This window comes from Canis lupus, chromosome 1 (assembly GCF_003254725.2).
Source record: "Canis lupus dingo isolate Sandy chromosome 1, ASM325472v2, whole genome shotgun sequence".
Taxonomy (NCBI): domain Eukaryota; kingdom Metazoa; phylum Chordata; class Mammalia; order Carnivora; family Canidae; genus Canis; species Canis lupus.
Genome location: NC_064243.1, coordinates 116,361,019 through 116,383,425, shown reverse-complemented (window position 1 = coordinate 116,383,425; position 22,407 = coordinate 116,361,019). Strand labels below are relative to the sequence as shown.

The following is a 22,407-nucleotide window of genomic DNA, read 5'->3' as shown; positions in this document are numbered from 1 at the left end:
ATACATATACCTAACAGATATTACAGAGGCAATGACAGAAATATGTACAAGGGAAAGTGCTACAAAGTGAAGAAAATTTTAATTTTGTATCCCAAGGCTTCACTGAGGACATCAAAATTTTGTACTCAAAATGAATGTTTTGTACAGGGCATCAGCTTTTAAAATTCATGGGGATAAGAAAATTAGTTAATAAACTTGAGGAAACCATAAAAGATACAGTATGTTAGGCAAGTCTCTGAGTTCTAAGAAGAAAAATGCCTATGGAGGTAGGCAGTGGGCATGTTTATTGAATAATACTAGATATTTTCCTATAGAGCAGTGGTTTTAAAAATGTACCGAGAACACTCTCTACATATTTATATTTATATCATTAGCATTAATGGCAATCCATAGAGTTAACAATCTGCTCTTGAATGCAATGTTAGTATTTTCTTCCCTTTCAATATACTGTCTTGTACATTCCATTCTAATGCATACTCCACTTTGCTTGGTCAGCTGCTTTATGGAATATAAAGAAATGTTAAAAAGCACATGTTATTTGATAAAATTTATACTTCAGAGGCAATTCTCCTGAAGACTAGAGAAGGCTTGAATAGATAAATAACCATTGTTAGAGATGTTTCCTAGATTAAGGTGGTATTAGTGATCTAGACAGGGGAGAACTGGTTAGTACATAATGGGTTGCAACCAAATTGGTCATAAATTGGTTGTAGAGTGGAAAAAAGATGTGTGGCTCTTGGGTTACCTGCATAGGCAACTGGGATGTGCTGAGACTAGAAAATGGAAATGGAAAACAGGAGAAAGAATAAGCTGGACCAAAGGAGGAAATGAAGTAAACCTTAAAAATGTACTTTAAGTGTCTATGGGACATTCAGGTGGCTATGACTTTTGGGGATTGGATATATGGTTCTGACACTCTGAATAGAAGTCTAGGATGGAGAAAGGTATTTGAGAGTCACTAGAATTAGATCAGTATAACCTTTAGAGTGGATCTGTGCATAAAGAAAAAGAGACCATGAAGAGAAGAGAACCACTTGGCATCTGGGGGAAAACCAATACTTTGAAGATGGGTAGATGAAGAAGAATTTTCTGAAAGACATGAAAACAGGAAAAAGTACTATGTCTGATTCAAAGTAGGATGTTTCCAGAATGGACTAGTATATGCATTTCATTCTGCTGTACCTACATATAAAAAATTAGAAGAAACTAAAAAGATAAGAATAAATCTGTAACAGGATTGAAATACTGGAAAGGTTTTCATGAGCTGACCACCATTTGTAAGAACTGGATACAATGGATAGGAAGATCACAGAGGGAAAATACAAAATCTCAGTTTTCTGTACAAGCTTACAAGCAGATCTCTACCTTGGAAACCTCCCAAAACAAGACATCTTACCACAAACTAATAATGTGATTTACCAACTCTACCTCCTGTTGTATCATTGCAAAACCTAGGGCAGTGGAGATGATCAAAGTTTTTCCATGTCTGCTCCTTGACTCCCCCAACTTAGATCTCAAATCAGTGTCTAGGCAAGATAGATTCATTAAAGATGAATAGATTCATTAAACTAATATATTCCCTTTTAAATCAAAATAACACATTTCTGTTCCAGCAGTACTTGTGTGAGAAAACTAAGAAAGGAGATGATGAATAATATACCGAGTCAAAATGTAAACACTGTCTACAATTAGAAGGTACACATGGGGAAGTCTTATGTTTATCTGGTTGGAATAAGAAAATCTGGGAACAGGGCTACAACTAGGTAGGACACGTGAGGAATGTAGGGTGCAAAATTTGGGGATGCACAACCCTGAAAGTACTCCTTACATTTTGCACTTAGGCCACTTGCTTGCCCCACTGGAGATCAGTTTCATGGAAGCAAATGCCAACATCTAGGAAATTTAAGAATAGGGAAGCAAATGTTTACATCACCTGAAAACAACTTATTTCAGAAAGAGAGGAAATATCATCTCACCTGAGGCATGGCTTTGAGATTTGCAAGAGATGAACCTTCTCTTTTGAGCCTTTCTTTTGGAAAAGGGAAGAATCCTGAGAAAGCAGAGATGGGAGGATAGAAAGAGCCATGTGAAATCATATTTGACTTAGATCTCCCAGAATAATTCCGTTAACTCTGCATCAATTTTCACTGTTTCAGCACTTGCCCACTATGTGCACCCACATATATCCAAGGTGGAGATTAGTGGGAAAAAGGACAAATCCTGCTCCCTCACCACCAGAAACCTAGTCTCTTTGTGTTATAATGAATCTGGGCAATCTGTTGTTGCTGGAGAGAGGGAACATTGTGCTTTTCTCTCTGCAGCTCTACCTTCCATCTCGTATGGAAGACAGGTTTATCATAGATTTCCAAATAGTTCTTCATGGACTTTCTACCAATTTACACTATTAGCATCAGTACATGGGAATACCTCCCCACACCCTGATGAATGCAGTTGACAAACATTTTTAATCCCTGCCTATCAGATATATATTGTAGTTCTAGTTTACACATTTCTTTTTTTATTTTTTTATTTTTTTTATTTTTATTTTTTTTTAATTTTATTTATTTATGATAGTCACATAGAGAGAGAGAGAGAGAGGCAGAGACATAGGCAGAGGGAGAAGCAGGCTCCATGCACCCGGAGCCTGACGTGGGATTCGATCCGGGGTCTCCAGGATCGCACCCTGGGCCAAAGGCAGGCGCCAAACCGCTGCGCCACCCAGGGATCCCTACACATTTCTTTTTTTAAAAAGATTTATTTATTTATCCATGATAGAGAGAGAGAGAGAGAGAGAGAGAGAGAGAGAGAGGCAGAGACACAGGCAGAGGGAGAAGCAGGCTCCATGCCGGGAGCCCGACACGGGACTCAATCCCGGGACTCCAGGATCACACCCCGGCCAAAGGCAGGCGCTAAACCACTGAGCCACCCAGGGATCCCCTACACTATTTCTTATTATGAGAGAATAAGCTCCTTTTATGTCTTTTCTATGATGGCATCTTAGTACAGTATGTCTATTTTTCTCATATGTTTTAATTTCCTAATTGCTTGATATTATCTTCTTTTATTTAGTAAACTAACCCCTTTTTAAAAATTGCAAATAATTTTTTAGTTGCTCATATGACTATTAAAGTGTTTTTACCAGGATGCCTGGGTGGCTCAGCAGTTGAGTGTCTGTCTTCAGCTCAGGGAGTGATCCGGGGGGCTCGGGATCAAGTCTGGCATCTGGCTCCTTGCAGGGAGCCTGCTTCTCCCTCTGCCTATGTCTCTGCCTCTCTCTCTGTTTCTCATGAATAAATAAAATCTTTAAAAAGTGTTTTTACCTTGTGAAGGTTTTTTCCTTGTACGTTTTCTTGTTTAACAATAGTGTATATTACATAACCCATATTTTTTTCAATTGGTGTGAAATGCCATCTCTATATCACATATCCCTACATGCTTGAGAATATCTGAACTTTAATTTCTTCTACTTAATCTTTGATTAATCTGTATCAACTAATATGCACAGTTATTGAAAATTAACTTATTTGTTATTAATTTACTAAGTTAATTTAAAGATTATCTATTGAACAACACTTTTTAGTTGTACAGTTATAGAACTAGAAAAGAAATTGATCATTCCACTCTGTAGGCTTCCTGGGAAGAAGAGGATATTGCGCTAAATGAAGTCTAAAGTACTGACTGCTACAGTGATATTTTAATTAGCAAACTATTTTAACTATAAAATGAGACTGGCCTTGTGATTAAAAGTATACTAAATACTTTTTTATTATCTTGGAGTGCCTGAAGAAGCTATTGACCATGCCACTAATTTCATCCAGAAGTAGGAAAACTCACTCATATATCAGTGTTGAAAGTGCTAGTTATGGGCAAAAATTGTTTACTGCTTGCTATTCATGGAACACTATTAATTTCAACACATTGGTTTTGCTTCACATAGTGTTTCCTTGTAATGAATCTTACCATCTAGGAAATGAAATCTTACCTCTTCCTTTCTAATACTATACTTCTATTTGCTTAATTGCTATTGAGGTACAATTTTGGAGGCAGGCTTAATGACGGCTCTTCAGATAATCACATCTTCAATGCCCAACTAGACAGTGATCATGCAGTTTCTCAATCACAAAACCATTACAAATAGTAACAGTAGGTTATAAACACATGCATACTTACATTCAATCAAACTTTTCAGAAAACCACCGTCTCACAGTATCCATATGTCATTTACAACCTCAGACAGCACATTACAAAATTCCAGGCAAAGTCACAAAATCACTTTCGCTTCTCTATAGTCGTCTACAGTGTCTAGGACTCACACCTAGTCCGAAATTAGACACAGGAGGAGGAAACCCCAAGCAGCAACACAACTCCGTCCACTTTTCACACACAATCGGTCGCAACATCTCAGAGTAGTAGGCACCCAAAACGCAGCAGGTTGGGCACCGGAGGCCGCCTCAATTCGGTACACACACACACACACACACACACACACACCGCTCGCTGTATGAGGCCCCGCTCCCACCGAAGGAGCTTCCTCGGGGTGCAAACCGTCAACTTCCCTCCCCCTCGCCCCTCCGCGCGGAGCTCGCTTTAGGTCAAACTCGATTGTCACCCTCAGGGTCACGCCCACGGGCCACGCCCGAGGCCCCGCTAGCACAGATCCGAGGGTCTGGTTACCGTGGGCTCGGCTCCGGTTCCCTCCTCAGAATTACCAGGTCCGGCTTGAACTCCTGTTTCCTCCCTGGCCTCCCCACCGGGACCCGCTCCCCAGTCTGCCCTCTCGGCGGGAGCCCCGGGTTCCCGCCTCCTCGGAGCCCCTAAGACCTACCAACCTCTCCCCCGGCCAAGGATCAGCCGTCTGCGCCTGCGCACTCCCGCGTGGGCCGGCGCTCCCAGGAGTCTACGGGGCGGCGCGTTAGCCGCCTAGCTGACCAGGCTACCGGCTCCCAGGACTGTGTCAGCGTCCGCGCTCTACCAGAGAGGACTGCGTTTCTCACTGGCCCTGGGGGGGCGGGGGGGGCGAGTGAACCTCACCCTCCGATTCATTTTCCGCTAGGCTTGCCGTCTCCGTTTTCCGTGTGGTGAGTTGAAGTGCGCCGGGTCTGGGTACGGGAGGAGCTGACCGCAGGAGGCTCGGAGTTTCCCAGGCGCGTGTGGAGCAGGTGCAGGCAGGCCTGCGGGGAGAAGGTGACTGTGGGTGTGTGCGATAGTGTGACCGCTTCGGCGTGGGAGTCATGATGAGAGTGTGTGAGTGTGTCAGAGTGTGTGTGTATGTGTGCGCGCGCGTCGTGGGGAGGACCTGGATGGTCCAGATTAGGCTCCAGGGACTGAGTGGGGGCGGAGCCTTTTTCATGACCATGGTCAGTTGTGACTGTGAGGTGTGTTGTACTGTGACCGAGGGATTCCATAACAGCGCTGTTGTGACCAACTGGAGGCTAATCAGAATTGGCCTAGTGTAGCTTTTTTATTTTTAGGTAAGGTAGAGCTTCATTTTTTGAAGTTTTGGTGCTGAAGAATCTGTGGACGAGATCCCGTGTGACTCAAATTGTGCTGTGAAAGACTTCGAGGCCCTAGTTAACCAACGAGGCCCCCTGTTCTTTTTTTTTTTTTTTTTTTTTTTGAGGCCCCCTGTTCTAAAGGATGGCTTCTTGTTGCCTTCATGCTTTCATCATTACACCCTGTATGTATTGTACAGTCCAGTGCTTAATGTATTGAAGGAATAGAGTACATTAAGTGTAGCCTATTCTGGATCCAATTGTAAGTTACACTTGGAATTTTTTTGTACTGGGTCTTCTTTTTTTAAAAATATTTTATTTTTATTTTTTAAAAATATTTTGTTTATTCATGAAAGATACACACAGAGAGAGAGAGAGAGAGGCAGAAACACAGGCAGAGGGAGAAGCAGGCCCCATGCAGAGAGCCGGATGTGGGACTCAATCCTGCGACCCCAGGACCACGCCCCGTGCCGAAGGCAGGCGCTAAACCGCTGAGCCACCCAGGGATTCCCTAAACATATTTTATTTATTATTTATTTGAGAAGGAGAGAGTGATAGTGAGTGCGTGCACAGCAAGGGGAGGGAAAGGGAGAAGCAGAGTCCTCTCTGAGCAGGGAGCCCAATGCGGGGTCCGTTGGAGATGATGAGCTGAGCCCAAGGCAGATGCTTCATCAACTGAGCTACCCAGGCAACCGGTGAAGTTGAACATTTGAGACCTAGAATGAAGGTTCTACACAACTAAAAAAGTACAGCCGGTGTTCATTATGGCGATTTTGGAGCTGGAATTGCCCCCAAGGCAGGGTGCTGGGAAGACCAGATACTGAGACACCAAGAGAAGGATTACTTCCTGGGAAGATTTCTGTTGGCTGCTCCCTGGGGGCCGGTTGCTTATTGCAGATCCACAGCATTTTTACAGCTCTGTTGATAGGAAACTGCTGTGAATATAGAAATAGATTCCAGTCCCAGGCTTCAGTGAACCTGGGTTTTCTGTATGATACAGGGAAGTCAGCAGTATTCCATTCTTTCTCATACTTCATTTAGTGTATGTTTAATATGTACCATGGGGGCCTGCTAGTGATGAGGAGATGTGTTCTTGTTTAGCTTGTCTGGGTTCCAGGAAAGGCCTGGTATGTTATGCTTCTCTTTTTCTTCCAATTTTTGTTTTATTCCAAAAGAAGAACAATAAGAGGAGAACACTGTTAAAGTTACACATCTCATAGCCAAGCTAGAAGTCATTTTGAGCTTTCTCTTTGTTCTATGAAATTTCATTTTTTTCAGGATATAGAATAACTTCATCTGAAATGTGCCTTGCCAAATAGTGACTTATACATTTGCCTGGTCTCTAAGCCTTCTTTTCCCAGTTAATGATGGTACCATGAAGATGAATCTCCTTTCCCAGTTCCTCATCAAATGCTCTCCCTACAGTTAATTTTCATATAACCACTTGCCAACACCTCCCCTTGTATGCTTTTGTCTAAATGTTTTCGTGATGCAGAAATAGTCCTTTTTTACTTTACAGAGTGACTTGTTAAGGAAGAGACCAATGCTTAGGTGGAAATACACATTAGATACTTCAGATATTCTTCAGACACATGAGTGGAAAAATGGCAAGGTAGATGGTTTGGATTGATTTCAGTGTACTATATAATGGTTTCTGGTCTTGAGCAGAGGTCAGATTCTGTCCCATTTTGGGAGTCCTGTGAACTGAGACTGGTTTTAATATTTTTCAATAATTAAAAACATCAAAGGTGAGTCATATTTCATGACATGTGAAAATTATATGAAATTCAAATTTCATTGTTCACAAAGTTTTGAATTTGGTCAATAAAAAAATTTGTGGAAATTTGTTATCTCTCTTGTTAAATAAGCATCTACATAATACCCTTGATTTTGCTTTTAGGCCCACAAAGCCTAACATATTTATTATCTTGTCCTTTACAGAAGTTTACTGACCCCTAGTCTACAGTATCTAAATTAAAATCTTAGCTTTGCCATTTAGTATTTGTGAGCTTTTTACTATTGAACATGTTTTGAATTTTTTATATTTTCCTCCAGTTTTATTAGATATAATTGATCATATTTTAAATTCTATTTTTTATAACTTTGCTTTGAATACCTTACTAATCAAGAATGTCAAGAATAGGGATTCCTGGGAGGCTCAGTGGTTAAGCGTCTGCCTTCGGCTCAGGGCGTGATCCTGGAGTCCCAGAGCGAGTCCCGGGATTGAGTCCCACATTGGGCTCCCTGTGAGGAGCCTGCTTCTCCCTCTGCCTATGTCTTTGCCTCTCTCTCTCTGTGTCTCTCATGAATAAATAAAATCTTTAAAAAAATCTCAATAACATAATTTATTTTAAACCAATCAACTATTGCTAAATCTGAATTTTACCTGGGCAATTCCTGCTACTTGATGTGTAACTCCTGTATCTTGACCAACTCTACCTCCCCTTCCAGTACCATCTGGGAATTTTTTTTATTTTTTAAATTAAAAAAAAATTTTTTTATTTATGATAGTCACACAGAGAGAGAGGCAGAGACACAGGCAGAGGGAGAAGCAGGCTCCATGCTCCGGGAGCCCGATGTGGGATTCGATCCTGGGTCTCCAGGATCGCACCCTGGGCCAAAGACAGGCGCTAAACTGCTGCGCAACCCAGGGATCCCCATCTGGGAATTTTTATGTGTGTCATTCAACAATGTAGCATTGGTTTCTACTGGGTAAATGCAGATGACAGCAACCTGGATAGATGTATTTATTCAAGGGAATAATGTTGGAACTGGATAGTTTGCCCTGTCAATGGGGTCTCACTGAATAAAAATGTCTTCTCTATGTACCTCTGCATTCAAAATCTGTTTTGAACTTCACATAAGTAAATTCATTTTTTTCCAACATCTTTATGAGATTCATATTGTTGCGTGTAATAGGCACCTTATTTCTGTGGTGTATTCCATGATAGGATGTAGCACAAATTATTTATCTGTTCTTCTGTTACTGGAAGTTGGGGCTGTTTCTAATTTTTTCTTTAGAGTTACTGCTGCTATGAACATTATTATACATGTACTTTGTGGACATAAGCATTCTTTTTTCCCATGGATATCCACAGAGGTAGGATTGCTGGGTTATATAATACATCTGTGTTTAGTTTTGTACATTTCCAGTGTGTCATGTTCTCACAAGCACTGCATGAGAATTCGACTTGTACTAGGTTAAGCATAATATTGCAGTCTTTATGCTAATCACTAAAAGAATAAGTTATGACAGTATAAATTAGTGGGGAAAAGTAGAATAAAATGACTAATACAACAGAAGGTAAGGATAGTGGAATAAAAGAACAAGGAAATCGAAGGGGACATAAGGCAAATGTTGATGTACTCAAAATTATTAGTAATTTAATCCAATTAAAGTGGGCTAAACACTCTAATAAAAAGAAAGCTGTCAGACTGGATGAAAAGAACAAAATCAACCACACTATATGAATTTAGCAGCTGGTACACTAAGTGTAATGACAGAAAAGTTGAAAATAGGAATATTAAAGATATAATAATGCAAATACTAACTAAAGGAAAGTTGATGTCTCTATATTAAGACTTTAAGGTGGGCAGCCCCGGTGGCGCAGCGGCTTAGCGCCGCCTGCAGCCCGGGGTGTGATCCTGGAGACCCGGGATCTAGTCCCACGTCAGGCTTCCTGCGTACAGCCTGCTTATCTCTCTCTGCCTGTGTCTCTGCCTCTCTTTCGCTCTCTCTGAATAAATAAATAAATAAATAAATCTTTAAAAAAAAGACTTTAAGGCAAGAAACATGAGAGATAACAGGGAGATATTTCATAATGATGAATGTTTAAATCTAAAAAGATGACATAGTAATCACAAATTTATGAATACCTAATAACGGGGCAGCTCGGGTGGCTCAGCGGCTTAGCGCCGCCTTCAGGCCAGGGCGTGATCCTGGAGACCTGGGATCAAGTCCCGCGTTGGGCTCCTTGCATGGAGGCTGCTTCTCCCTCTGCCTGTGTCTCTGCCTCTCTGTGTGTCTCTCATGAAAAAATAAATAAAATCTTTTTTAAAATCCCCTAATAACAGTTTCAGGATGTGCAAATCAAAGATTAACAAAAGTAAAAGTATGAATTAGGGACAGTCACATGTTGAATATCTTAGCATACCTTTCAGTAATGGTTAGAACAAGGAGATTAATGATAGAAATTAGCAAATGACTTTATTGACATGTATAAAATAGTATATCCAATAACTGGTGAAAACATATACAGTCACCTCCACTTAACTGAAATTTGCCTTTGCTTGACTTAATTTTTGTGTTCTGTTGAATGGAAAGACTAAAATTATGGAGCACTGATGAGAATTACACACTTAGATTTACAAAGCATCTATTACATAGAGTTTCAGTAAATAAATTTATATATATATTTTCATGCTGCGAGGGGCATGAATTTACTTTTCCGGGGGAAAGTAAAAGTGACAGATGATGTTACTGAAGAAATCCAGTGTAATTGGTTGGGATTAAGTAGGAAGTGCTAAATTTGAGATTCTGGGACTGGTGCTAGCTGCAGGCTAGGCTCCAAGAACAGCATTGTTTTTTTGCTTTTGTGTGTGAGATGAGCAGGCATGCCTAGTTTTTGCATAACAAACCATCCCAAAACTTAGTGGCTGAGCCTTATAAGGAATAATTATAAATAACATTTATTTTAATCTTTTCATTGGGCAGAGCTAGTCTTTGCTCTATTTGACTCCATCTGGGGTCAAATAGGTTGAAAGTTTGGGGCTGGAATCACCTGAAGGCTTGCTCACTTACAGTTGATGCTGGCAGTCAGAATCTCAGCTGGACTGGTGTTAGAATATCTAGCTGTGGCCTTTCTGTGTAGCTGGTTGGATGCTTCATGGCTAAATGGCTGGGTTTTAGGGTGAGCATCTTTAGAGGTCCTCTATTGCCTTTCCTAACCTAGCCATGAAGATACACAATATCATTTCCACAGCATTCTTTTTTTCTTTTATATTTTATTTATTCATGAGAGACATACACACAGAGAGAGGCAGAGACACAGGCAGAGGGAGAAGCAGGTTCCTCGCAGGGAGCCCAACGTGGGACTCGATCCTGGATCCTGGGATCACACCCTGAGCTCAACCACTGAGCCACCCAGGCATCCCCATAGCATTCTTTTCATCAAAAGAAGCACAAAGACCTGCTCTGTTTTAAGAGGAAGAGAAATAAACTAGTTCTTCATGAATGAGTAGCAAAGTTCTGGAAGAACATGGGGGACCTGAAATGTTCTGGGCCTTACTGCAATTTACAATATGTGATAGCCCCTGAGGCCGCAGAGGAGATTTTTGATGGCAGATGCTGCCATACCTTTGCAGCCCTGAAAAATAGAATAGAGGGAGGCGGGTGTGCTCAAGACGTGCTCAATCTCAGGTCCAGGCCTGCACCAGTAGAATCAAAGATGGTCCAGAAACTGCCTACTGAAGGGACAGATACGACTTTCAGACAGAAGGACCTCTGGTTGGTGTTTTATGCCTGTCTGTTGGATTCCCTGATATGGAAAGTTCCGATTTTTCCAGAATTTCCCTTACCTACTTCATTTTGCACATGTTCATAAGGTATTGTTTGCAGGTAGGAAGACGTAAGAAGAAAAGCTCACATTAATGTACATCATTATGTGAGCTCTATTATGGAAGCTAGAGATTTAATACTATATTAGAAAAGAAATTCCATGAATTACATTTTTTTCTTAGTCTGTAATGGAGAAAAGGATGTAAGAGGGGATTCCTGGGTGGCTCAGCGGTTTCGCGCCTGCCTTTAGCCCAGGGCGCGATCCTGGAGTCCCGGGATCGAGTGCCGCGTCGGGCTCCCGGCATGGAGCCTGCTTCTCCCTCTGCCTGTGTCTCTGCCTCTCTCTCTCTCTCTCTCATAAATAAATAAAAATAAAAATAAATCTTTAAAAAAAAAGGATGTAAGAATTCACATTTACTGATAATTTATGAGGTAGGTATATGGCATACACTTTGCTTATATATAAGCACTATAATATATTCACTATTTCACTTAATTGGCAAATTGTGGTTATTTAGTTCATTTCTAGACATGATTCTAGATATATTTGGATAATTAAGGAATCACATTATACATAGGAACTTTGGAGGTGCCTGGGTGGCTCAGTTGGTTAAGTGTCTTGGCTCAGGTTATAATCTCAGGATCATGAGATTGAACCATGTCAGGCTCCATGCTTAGCAGAAAGGCTGCTTGAAATTCTCGTTCTCTTTTTTCCTCTCTCTCTACCCCTCCCCCTACTCATGCATGCATGTGCACTCTCTCTAAAAAATAAATAAAAAAATAAAATAAAAAATAAATCTTTTAAAAAATACATAAGGGGACGCCTGGGTGGCTTGACCGTCTGCCTTCAACTCAGGGCGTGATCCTGGGGTCCCAGGATCGAGTCCTGTGTCGGGCTCCCTGCATGGAGGCTGCTTCTCCCTCTGCCTGTGTCTCTGACTCTTTCTCTGTGTCTCTGATGAATAAATAAATAAAATCTTAAAAAAAATACATAGGAACTTTTGTCTAAAACAACTAGATTTCTTAAAAATATGTAGAGAATCTATTTCTGAAATCCTAATTTCTATAACTCTTCTTACTATATTTCTAGTCACAGTGTATTTGCTCTCTATGTAATAGCCCCTTTTTGAATCTCAAACCTTTATCTACTTACTTTCTATTTTGAGAACATTTTTAAAATTTCACCAGTAATACCTGGGTTTGTGCTTTTAAAATTTATGCTCTCTGGAATATCAAGGCTATCTTTTAAGAAGCTAAGTGAATTTTTTACCCTGTTTTCAAAGGAATGGGTTAAGCTTTATATTGCAGATAACACCTCCTTTAAACACCTTCATTGTTGTTCATGATACTCAGATCTTTCTTAGGCCCATCATATAATTTCTATGTTCCTTGATTCTTAGGGAGCTAGATGTGACTTGTGGAATAACTAAGGCATATCCATTGTCAAGTAAACCAAGTGTTATACTGTGTTTGAACTCCAAATTGGTAAAGATGTTCTATGTTATTTTCAGACCCACCTTTAAAGAGAACAGCTGGATGAAAAAATTCTTCATTTGTACTGATTATTACAATAGTCTCTGCAATTTACATGGTCATAGATCGGAACAAAATGATTTATTTAAAAATAAAATGAACATATTCATTTCCTGAAACTAAAATTGTTTTATATCTACTCTGTCATTGAAAGTTATAATCCATAAATTTTGCATTTCTCAACATTTATTTAGCATTCTAGAAAGGACCTGTGAATGTTTCAAAAAGCTCTGTTTTTCCTCTTCGGAATTAACAAATATATAATAATCATAGCTAACATAGTTCTCCTTATACTTAACTTTATACTGTATTGCCTCTTAGGAAAAAGAACCAGGCTGGGTCTAATTAAAGTATGATCTTTTTTAACCCCTCTCATTTCCCTATTCTTTGTGATTCTGTGGTCACTGTAAAATTGCCCTACAATTCTTTTAATCCTCATACCTTTCTCTGAAGTATTTCATTTTTGCCTATAGGTCATTAGAAATGTAACTAATTTTCAAAGCATTTTATAGAATTTATTATCTTATAAGTATTTATATATCATTTCTTATTTACTTTTTTTTTTTTTTAAGATTTTATTCACCAATTCATGAGAGACATAGAGAGAGAAAGGCAGAGACACAGGCAGAGGGAGAAGCAGGCTCCATGCAGGGAGCCCGATGCGGGACTCAATCCTGGGGCTCCAGGATCATGCCCCAGGCCAAAGGCAGGCACCAAACCGCTAAGCCACCCAGGGATCCCCTTATTTACTTCTTATGTACCATTGTGGCCACCTTATTGGAACAAGGGAAGAAGGCTAGGAAGTTTGTCAAGAAGACAGCTCAGTTGAGTGAGGGCTGACCAGGCAGGGAACTTTAATTATATCTGTTATGCCTTTTTTTTTTTCTTTATTTATTTATGATAGTCACAGAGAGAGAGAGAGAGAGAGGCAGAAACACAGGCAGAGAGAGAAGCAGGCTCCATGCACCGGGAGCCCGACGTGGGATTCGATCCCGGGTCTCCAGGATCCCGCCCTGGGCCAAAGGCAGGCGCCAAACCGCTGCGCCACCCAGGGATCCCTGTTATGCCTTTTTAAAAAAAATTTTCACTTTTCAATTGTTATCTACTAGTATATCAAATTAGTTTATTATTTTGTAATAACTTTGTATCCAGAAATTTTACTAAATCTACTCTAAGTGCTAGTTCCTGTTTTACAGATTCTTTAGGATTTTGTAAGCAAACAATTGCCATCTATAAATTTTTTCCTCTTCTCAGCCAGTGTTTATATCCTTCATTTATTTTTATTGCCCCACTGTAATTGCTAGAACTTCCACTACAGTGTTGAGTAAAAGTAGTAAGAGTAGACATTGTTGGTTTTTTTTTTTTGATCATAGAAAGATAGTGTTCAATATATCATTATACATAGCTGGAAGATTTTCATAGATGCTCTATCAAATTTGGCAAATTCTCTTCTATTCCTAGCTTGCTGAGAGTTTTTATCATGAAGGGATATTATATTTTGTAAGATAATTTTTCTGAATCTATTGTAGTGATATGTCTTTTCTCCTTTATTCCACTAATATGATGAATAAAATTGGCTCTTGAATGTGTTAAATCAACTCTGAATTTGTGGGTCATGCTGTATTTCCTTATATATATTTCTAGGCTAAATTTGCATGAAGTAGAAAAATATATATTGGTTTCTGCCCCCTAGTTCCTGGTACAGAGCTTCTAAAACCCTTGTAATCGTCTAAGTAATGAGTACTAGGAGCATCTTTTGTTCTAATATTTGGTCTTTGACCCTGGTTTCTGAGACAGGGTTTCTAATGATCCCTGGATGGGGGTGGTCACCATAAATATCAAGATCTGACTAGAAGCTTGGAATTTTCAGCCCTATCCTTCCATGAGAAGGAGAGAAAGGCTAGAGATTGAGTTAATGATTGATTATGCTCATGCTGAAGCCTCATAAAAGTCCCCAAAATACAAGATTTGGAGAGTAGTTGGTGAATACATCCAGGTACTGGGAAGGTGGTGCACCCCAGCAACATGGGTACAGAAGCTCTTTGGCTCAGGACCCTTCCAAACTCTGCCTTATGTTACTCCTCATCTGGCTGTTCATTGGTATCTTTTATGATATCCTTTATTTTATAATAAATCGGTAAACATAATTGTTTCTCGGAGTTCTGCGAGCTGTCCTAGCAAATGCTCAGGAGGGGACATCGGAACCCAGATTTATGTCTGATCAATCAAAAGTACAGGCAATAACCTGGGACTCAGGATTAACATGTGAAAATGTGGGGGAGGATAGTCTTGTGGGACTGAGCCCTTAACCTCTGAGGCCTGATGCTACCTCCAGGTACATAGCATCAGAATTGAGTTAAATGGTAGGATGCGCAACTGATGTAAAGAATTACTTGGCGGGGTGAAATTCTCAAACATTTGGTGACCAGGAGTGAAATGTTGTAGTAGTGTAAGAGTAAAGAAGCACAGGAAGAGTATTTTTCCTACCCGATTTCTTTCTATTTTTTAAGTAAGCTCTAAGCCCAGCGTGGAGCTTGAATTCACAACCCCAAGATCAAGAGTCACATGTTCCACTGATTGAGCCAGAAAGGTGTGTCTCTTAAAAAAAAAATTCCAGTATAATTAACATACAGTGTTGTATTAGTTTCAGGTGTACAATATAGTGATTCAACAATTCTATACATTACTCAGTGCTCATCATGATTAAGTATACTCTTAATCCCCCTCACCTATTTTACCCATCCCCCCGCCCATCTCCCCGCCCCCCGTAACCATACCATGTTCTCTATATTTAAAAGTCTGTTAATTTGTCTTTCTTTTCTTTTCTTTTTTTTTTTAAAGATTTATTTATTTATTCATGATATATATAGAGAGAGGCAGAGACAGGCAGAGGGAGAAGCAGGCTCCATGCCGGGAGCCCTACAGGGGACTCAATCCGGGGACTCTAGGATTGTGCCCTGGGCTAAAGGCAGGTGCTAAACCGCTGAGCCACCCAGGGATCCCCTGTCTTTTTTTCTTTGTTTTGTTTCTTAAATTCCACATGAGTCAAATCATATGGTATTTGCTTTTCTCTGACTCATTTCACTTAGTATTATATCCTGCAGATCCATCCTTATTGTTGCACGTGGCAAGATTTCATTCTTTTTTTTTATAGCTGAGTAATATTCCATTGTGTATATATACCACATCTTCTTCATCCATTCATCTGTTGATGGACACCTGGGGTGCTCCCACATCTTGGCTATTGTGAATAATGCTGCAAGAAACATAGGGGTGCATATATCTTTTCAAATTAGTGTTTTTATAATCTTTGTGTAAATACCCAGTAGTGGAATTACTGGATCATATGGCAATCCTATTTCTAAAATTTCAAGGAATCTTTATACTGTTTTCCACAGTGGCCACACCAGTATGCATTCCCACCAACAGGGCAGGAATATTCTTTGTTTCCACATCCTACTAATACTTCTTGTTTCTTGTGTTTTTTATTTTAGCCATTCTGACAGGTGTGAGGTCCATTGTGGTCTTTTTAAAATATATACACATATTTTTATTGAAGTTCGATTTGCCAGCATATAGTATAACACCCAGTGCTCAACACTTCAAGTGCCCCCCTCAGTGCCCGTCACCCATTCACCCCATCCCTCTCGCCCACCTCCCCTTCCATTACCCCATTGTGGTTTTGATTTGCATTCCCTTGGTGATTAGTGTTGTTGAACATCTTTTCATGTGTCTGTTGGCCATCTGTATGTCTTCTTTGGAGAAATGTCTGTTCATGTCTTCTGCCCAGTTTTTAACTGGATTATTTGTATCTGGGATGTTGAGTTCTTTATATATTTTAGATACTAACCCTTTATCAGATATGTACGAAAATATGATTGATTTTGTGTGACCTTCTGTCCTGCAACCTTGCTTAATCACTTATTAGTTATAGAAGTCTTTTGTAGAGTCTTTGGGATTTTGTATAATGACAATCATGTCATCTGTGAATAAGGATAGTTTATTTCTTCCTTTCCAATCTACATGCCTTGTATTTTTTTTTTCATTGCATTACTGTGGATTTCCAGTATTACATTGAATAGGTTGAGGAGACAGATATTTTGGGGAAATTTTAACAGTATTAGTTATTCTGATCAGTGAACGTGGAATATCTTTCCATTTATTTGTGTCTTAAGTTTCTTTCAGTGTCTTATAATTTTCATTTAAAGATCTTTTACCTCCTTGGTAAAGTTTATTTCTAAATATTTTATTCTTTTTGCTGCTATGTAAATATAATTGTTTTCTTAATTTCTTTTTCAGATAGTTTGTTGTGAGTGTATAGAAACTGATTTCTTTATGTTGATTTTTAATTTTGCAACTTTACTGAATGCATTCATTGGGTCTAACAGTTTTTTTGTGGACTCCTTAGCATTTTTCTATATATAAGATCATGTCATCTGAAAATAGGTCCAATTTTACTTCCTTTCTAGATGCCATATATATGTGTGTGTATATATATGTGTGTACATATGTACATATGTATATATACCTACATATATATATATATACACACACACACACACACACACACACACATTGACCTAATTTCTCTGGCTCAGACTTCAGTACTATGTTGAATATAAGTGGTGAGAATGAGTATTCTCTTGTTACCGTTCTTAGATGAAAAGCTTTCAAAAAAAAGAAAAAAGAAAAGCTTTCAGCTTCTCAACACTGGGTATAATATTAGCTATGGCTTGTCACATATGGCCTTATGTTACATATCACTATAATAGCAGTTTTTCCAGGAGACTGTCCCTTGCTGGCTTTGATGAATCAAGTGGCCAAATTGGAGAGGTCCATGTATCAAAATACTGAAGATGGCCTCTGGGCAAGAGCCAGCAAAAAAACCAGGAGGCCCTCAGTCCAACAGTCTGCAAAATACTGAATGCTGCCAACAAGAATGTGTGCTTAGAAGTGCATCCTTCCCCAGTTAAGCCTTCAGATGAGACCCAGTCCTGAACCACACCTTGATTTCAGAACTGTGAAAGACCTGAAAGCAGAAGACCTAGGTAACCATTCTGACCCTGAGAAATAGCTCTAATATGCTTATTCTATTCCATCTTACCCAGGAGCAGCACCTCCACATATTCCACCACAATGTTTCTGTTTTTGAGCATTGGCTAGTTGAATGCTTTAAACTGATTCCTGTGGACATTTGATTTAATATTGTAATCTTTAAAATAATTCTTGCTTTCTCAAGATATGCCAGACTTATACCTTATACCTGCCCTACACATGGGCAGACACTTGAATTGAGACAGCTGCATTTTTCTGCATCCTTTTTCAGTATCATTAGATATTATTCTTTGTTTAAAATGTTTATTAAAAACATTTAAAATTTTTATTCTTGTGACTTAAAATACTGACTTGTTATAACTATTTCAAATGGTTCTGTAGCCTATTAACATGATCAATTAGTATTTGAAAGCTTCTTCCTTGCACAAAATGTTCTGGGCTCATCTTGTATTTTCCTTGCCAGAGATTCAGATATTTTCCCAGAGAGTTCATAAAATGGGCATTGGTATTTAGTAACTACAGTATGAGCAAAAAGAGGTGCTTATAGCTTTTTTTGGCTTAATTTTGTCTTTTTTTTCTCTTTCTTGAAATTTATCTCTTTCAACCTTTTATGTTTTCTGGGGCTTAGATTATTATTTTTTTATTTTTTTTATTTTTATTTTTATTATTATTTTTTTTAATAAATAAGATCTTTTTTATTTTTTTTACTTTTTATTTTTTTTAAAGATTTTATTTATTTATTCATGATAGTCACAGAGAGAGAGGCAGAGACACAGGCAGAGGGAGAAGCAGGCTCCATGCACCGGGAGCCCGATGTGGGATTCGATCCCGGGTCTCCAGGATCGCGCCCTGGGCCAAAAGCAGGCGCCAAACCGCTGTGCCACCCAGGGATCCCTGGGGCTTAGATTATTTACTAGAATTCACCTACATTTTCAAATTGATTGGCATAGGAATTATCATTTAAATGGAAATACATGGTCTGTGGTGGTTATTTCTCCTCTAATTTTATTCCTTTTAAATATTTCCCAACTCAGTACATTATGCCTCTATGTTTATTAATTCCTTCAACTTTTCTTTACTTATTTATCCCTAACTTGTTGAAGGGATGCTTCATTTATTTATCTTTATTATTTTATTTATTTATATTAATATAAGCATTTAAGTTCATGATTTCTTCTCTGACCACTGTAGTTGTATGCTCTAGGTACTAGTCAAAATTATTGAATGTTTTTAACACTGTGGTTTTCTAGAGGTTATTTATTTATTCATAAGTTTTTATTTATTCAATCCCAGTTAGTGAAAATACAGTGTTATATTATTTTCAGGTATACAATATACTGATTTAACAATTCGATACATCACTCAGTGCTCACCACTTAATACATATAGCTGGTCCAGCCAGCATCCATGATGTTTTCATGGTTTATGACCCCACAGTGGGGTAGCATTTTCTCTAAGGTATGTATATAAGGTAGCCATAAATCTGGAAACATGTGAATATATACAGTAAATGGTTTATTGATGTTACAATAAAATATATACTTGGTGACATTACATATACTTCATGTGTTATTTTTCACCATCAATATGTAGTTCCAGGTGCTGTACAAAACTACAGTATAACTTAATATGCTATTTCCATCAATCCCTTCATGTACATCTATGGTGTTTGTTACATTGTCATGGATGATTTGTGGATCTGATTTTCACTGAGCAAACCTGTACCTTTAGCATATCAGAGAAGTTAAGGGTGCAGTTCAGTTTCCAAAAATTACCTGGTTTTTTTTCCTTATTGCCATTCTTTACATAGAAGTAGAGTTACCTAGTCATGGGGAATAGGTACATTTAACTATACATCTATCTGTATCATTCCACTGCTGGTTGGGACTGTGATTTTATCTGGAGATAGAGATTTCCTTCCAAGATTACCCAAATTTACTTGGGTTGGTGGCACAATTCAGTTCCCTGAAGGTGTGTGACTGAGATTCTGGTTTTTTGCTTGCTGTTGGCTGAGGGTCACTTTCATCTCCTAGAGGCCACTCTCAGGTACTAGCCCCATGCCCCAAACTCTAGTTTACAACATGGTTGTATTGCTTTTTTCTAGGCCAGCAGTAGTGTATCTGCTACTGCTGCTTGTCTCTTTTTAAAAACCTCTCCATTTAGGTGAGACTCACTGGGATAGTGTTGACATGGTTGGATTCATGTCTGCCATTGTAAATGTGGTTTTCTATGTGTGACAAGTCCTTTTTCTTCCTCTGTTCCTAATTTACCACATCGTTTTATGTGAATATTTTCTAATATTTCAATGTATCTGATGACTTCTTACTATATTGTTTTAGTTTTTAGTTTTGAGTTACTTCCTTAAATCTTATTCTGGGGCTTATCAGAAATAGCTTCAGATTTATGTTAACTTAAATCCAGTAAGAACAATTTTACTCTTATATAGGCTTATTCCCTTTTCTCCTTTTTGAGGTATTACTGTTATACATACTCCATTTATATTATAAACTCTACAGTACTTTGCTGTGATTGTTACTTTTTTTTAAAGCTTTTTATTTATTTATTCATGAGAGACACAGAAAGAGAGAGGCAGAGACACAGGCAGAGAGAGAAGCAGGCTCCATGGAGGGAGCCCGATGTGGGACTCGATCCTGGATCTTGGGATCATGCCCTGAGCCGAAGGCAGACGCTCAACTGCTAAGCCACCAGGCATCCCTCCCTGATTGTTACTTTCTATAACTGGATGTTTTTTAAGATTTTATTTATTTAGTCATGAGAAACAGAGAGAGATGCAGAGACACAGGCAGACGGAGAAGCAGGCTCCATGCAGGGAGCCTGATGTGGGACTCGATTCCGGGACCCCAGTATCATGCCCTAAGCCAAAGGCAGATGCTCAACCGCTGAACTACCCAGGCATCCCTATAACTGGATGTGTTTTAAAGCTGATAGAATAAGTATATATAGATTTTGTTATATTAATTTTCTTACTATTCTGGTTCTCATTTGTTCCTATAGTTTTGAGTGACCATCTCGAGTCGTTTCCTTATCTCCCTACAATATTGCAGTATTGTTTCCTCCCACAGCTTTTGTTCTTTGTGCTGTTACTAGTATGGTAATATTACATATTAACATTTTACATTATTTTCCCAGCACATTATATACATGTTTTATACAGCTGCTTTTAAAATAGGACTATAAAGTAGAAAAATGTAATTTGTACTGTATTTTATACAGTAATTACATAATTTTATAAAGTAATTATATAATTACTTTTACAGGTGCTCTTTGTTTTAATGTAGATCAAAATTACAATTAGGAGTCATTTGCTTTCAGCTTGAAACAATTACTTTGGTAGTCTCCTAAAGTGGATTTGCTGGCTACAGATTCAGTTGTTGTTTATCTTGGAATGTCTTTCTTTAATCTTCCTTTTTAAAAAAGATTTTATTTATGTATTTATTTATTCAGAGTGCAGGTGGGGGGAGGGGCTGAGGGAGAAGGGGAGAGAGAATCTTAAGTAGACTTCCACCGAGTGCAGAGCCAGATGTGGGGCCTAATCTCCTGACCTTTGAGATCATGACCTGTGCAAAAATCAAGAGCCAGGCACTTAACCAACTGAGCCACTAGGTGCTGCCCCTAGCCTTCATTTTTGAAAGCTACTCTTGCTGGGTATAGGATTCATGGTTAAAAGATTTTTCTTTCAGGACTTTTAATGTTTCCCCACTCCCTTCTGGCCTCCATTGTTTCTGATATGAAGTCACTTGTTAATCTAATTGGGGCTTGGTGCTTCCAAGATGTTCTCCTTCCCTTTGTTTTCAGCATTTTTACCCTGATGTGTCTATGGATTTCTTTGTTTCTACTACTTTGAATTTGTTGAACTTCCTGGATGCATAAGTTATTTGTTAAAACTGTTAAATTAACATTTGTTAGTTGGAACACCAAGTGCTGGATGGTGAGTCATGGTTCAACAACAAAACACAAGAGAAATTGAAATAGAGAAGTATATTACATACAAGTCCTGGAGGAAGTACACAGCATATCCTGAGAGGCCAGATGGGAAGGTCAAGGCAGAGTGCAGACACAGAGAGGTAGCACCTAGGGCACATGACTTTATTAGAGTCTGGATGGAGAGCTTTAGGGTTCCTGGGCTGGGGCTGGACTGGTCAATACAAACCAAGAGTGGTATTTTAGTAAGCCCCACGAGGGTCATATCTAAGGAACACATAGGGATACAGATGCTGGGAGGCAGGGGAGACTTGATCAGAAAACTTTTGGGAAAGTCGTATCAGGAAATTTGACTTACTGTGACTCTGCAGGCTACCATGTAGGGCATGTGCTTATATGAGGGGGTTAGTGTCAGTTTAAGATTTTGGCAAGCCACTTAGAGAAACTGTATGCCAAAGCAGCAATACCACAGAGTAGTTTATCCAGACTCTCATCATTGTAAATAAATTTGGGAAGTTTGAAGTTTTTTAATCCTTCTTTCTCCCTCTCCCCTTATTCTGGTAGTCCCATTACACATATGGTGGCACACTTCACTGGTGCCCCACATTTCTCTGAAGCTCATTTTTCTTCATTATTTTTTCTGTCCTCAACTGGATACTTTAATTGCCTATCTTCAAGTTTGCTAATTCTTTCTTCTGCTAGTTCAAATATATTGTGAGCTCTTCTTTTTTTTTTTTTTTAAGATTTTATTTATTCATGAGAGACACAGATAGAGAGAGAGGCAGAGACACAGAGGAGAAGCAGGCTCCATGCAGGAAGCCCGATGTG

General features: G+C 39.0%; 1 protein-coding gene across 19 annotated transcripts in view; it reads right to left on the bottom strand.

Annotated features, from left to right (window-relative positions):
* Window positions 1–22,407, bottom strand: part of ZNF382 (zinc finger protein 382) — a 118,316-nt gene that overhangs the window by 20,064 nt on the left and 75,845 nt on the right. For 3 of the 19 annotated variants that reach the window (XM_025421549.3, XM_025421554.3, XM_025421560.3), the window contains exons 1-2: window positions 4,675–4,809; window positions 1,977–2,050 (exon numbers count right to left, since the gene is read on the bottom strand). Coding sequence is in view for 12 of the 19 variants with exons in the window: in XM_025421554.3 (XP_025277339.1) it covers window positions 1,977–1,985 (9 nt within the window). In the remaining 7 variants the exon portion in view is untranslated. The other 16 variants (XM_035703605.2, XM_025421559.3, XM_025421565.3 and 13 more) reach the window with 11 other exon arrangements.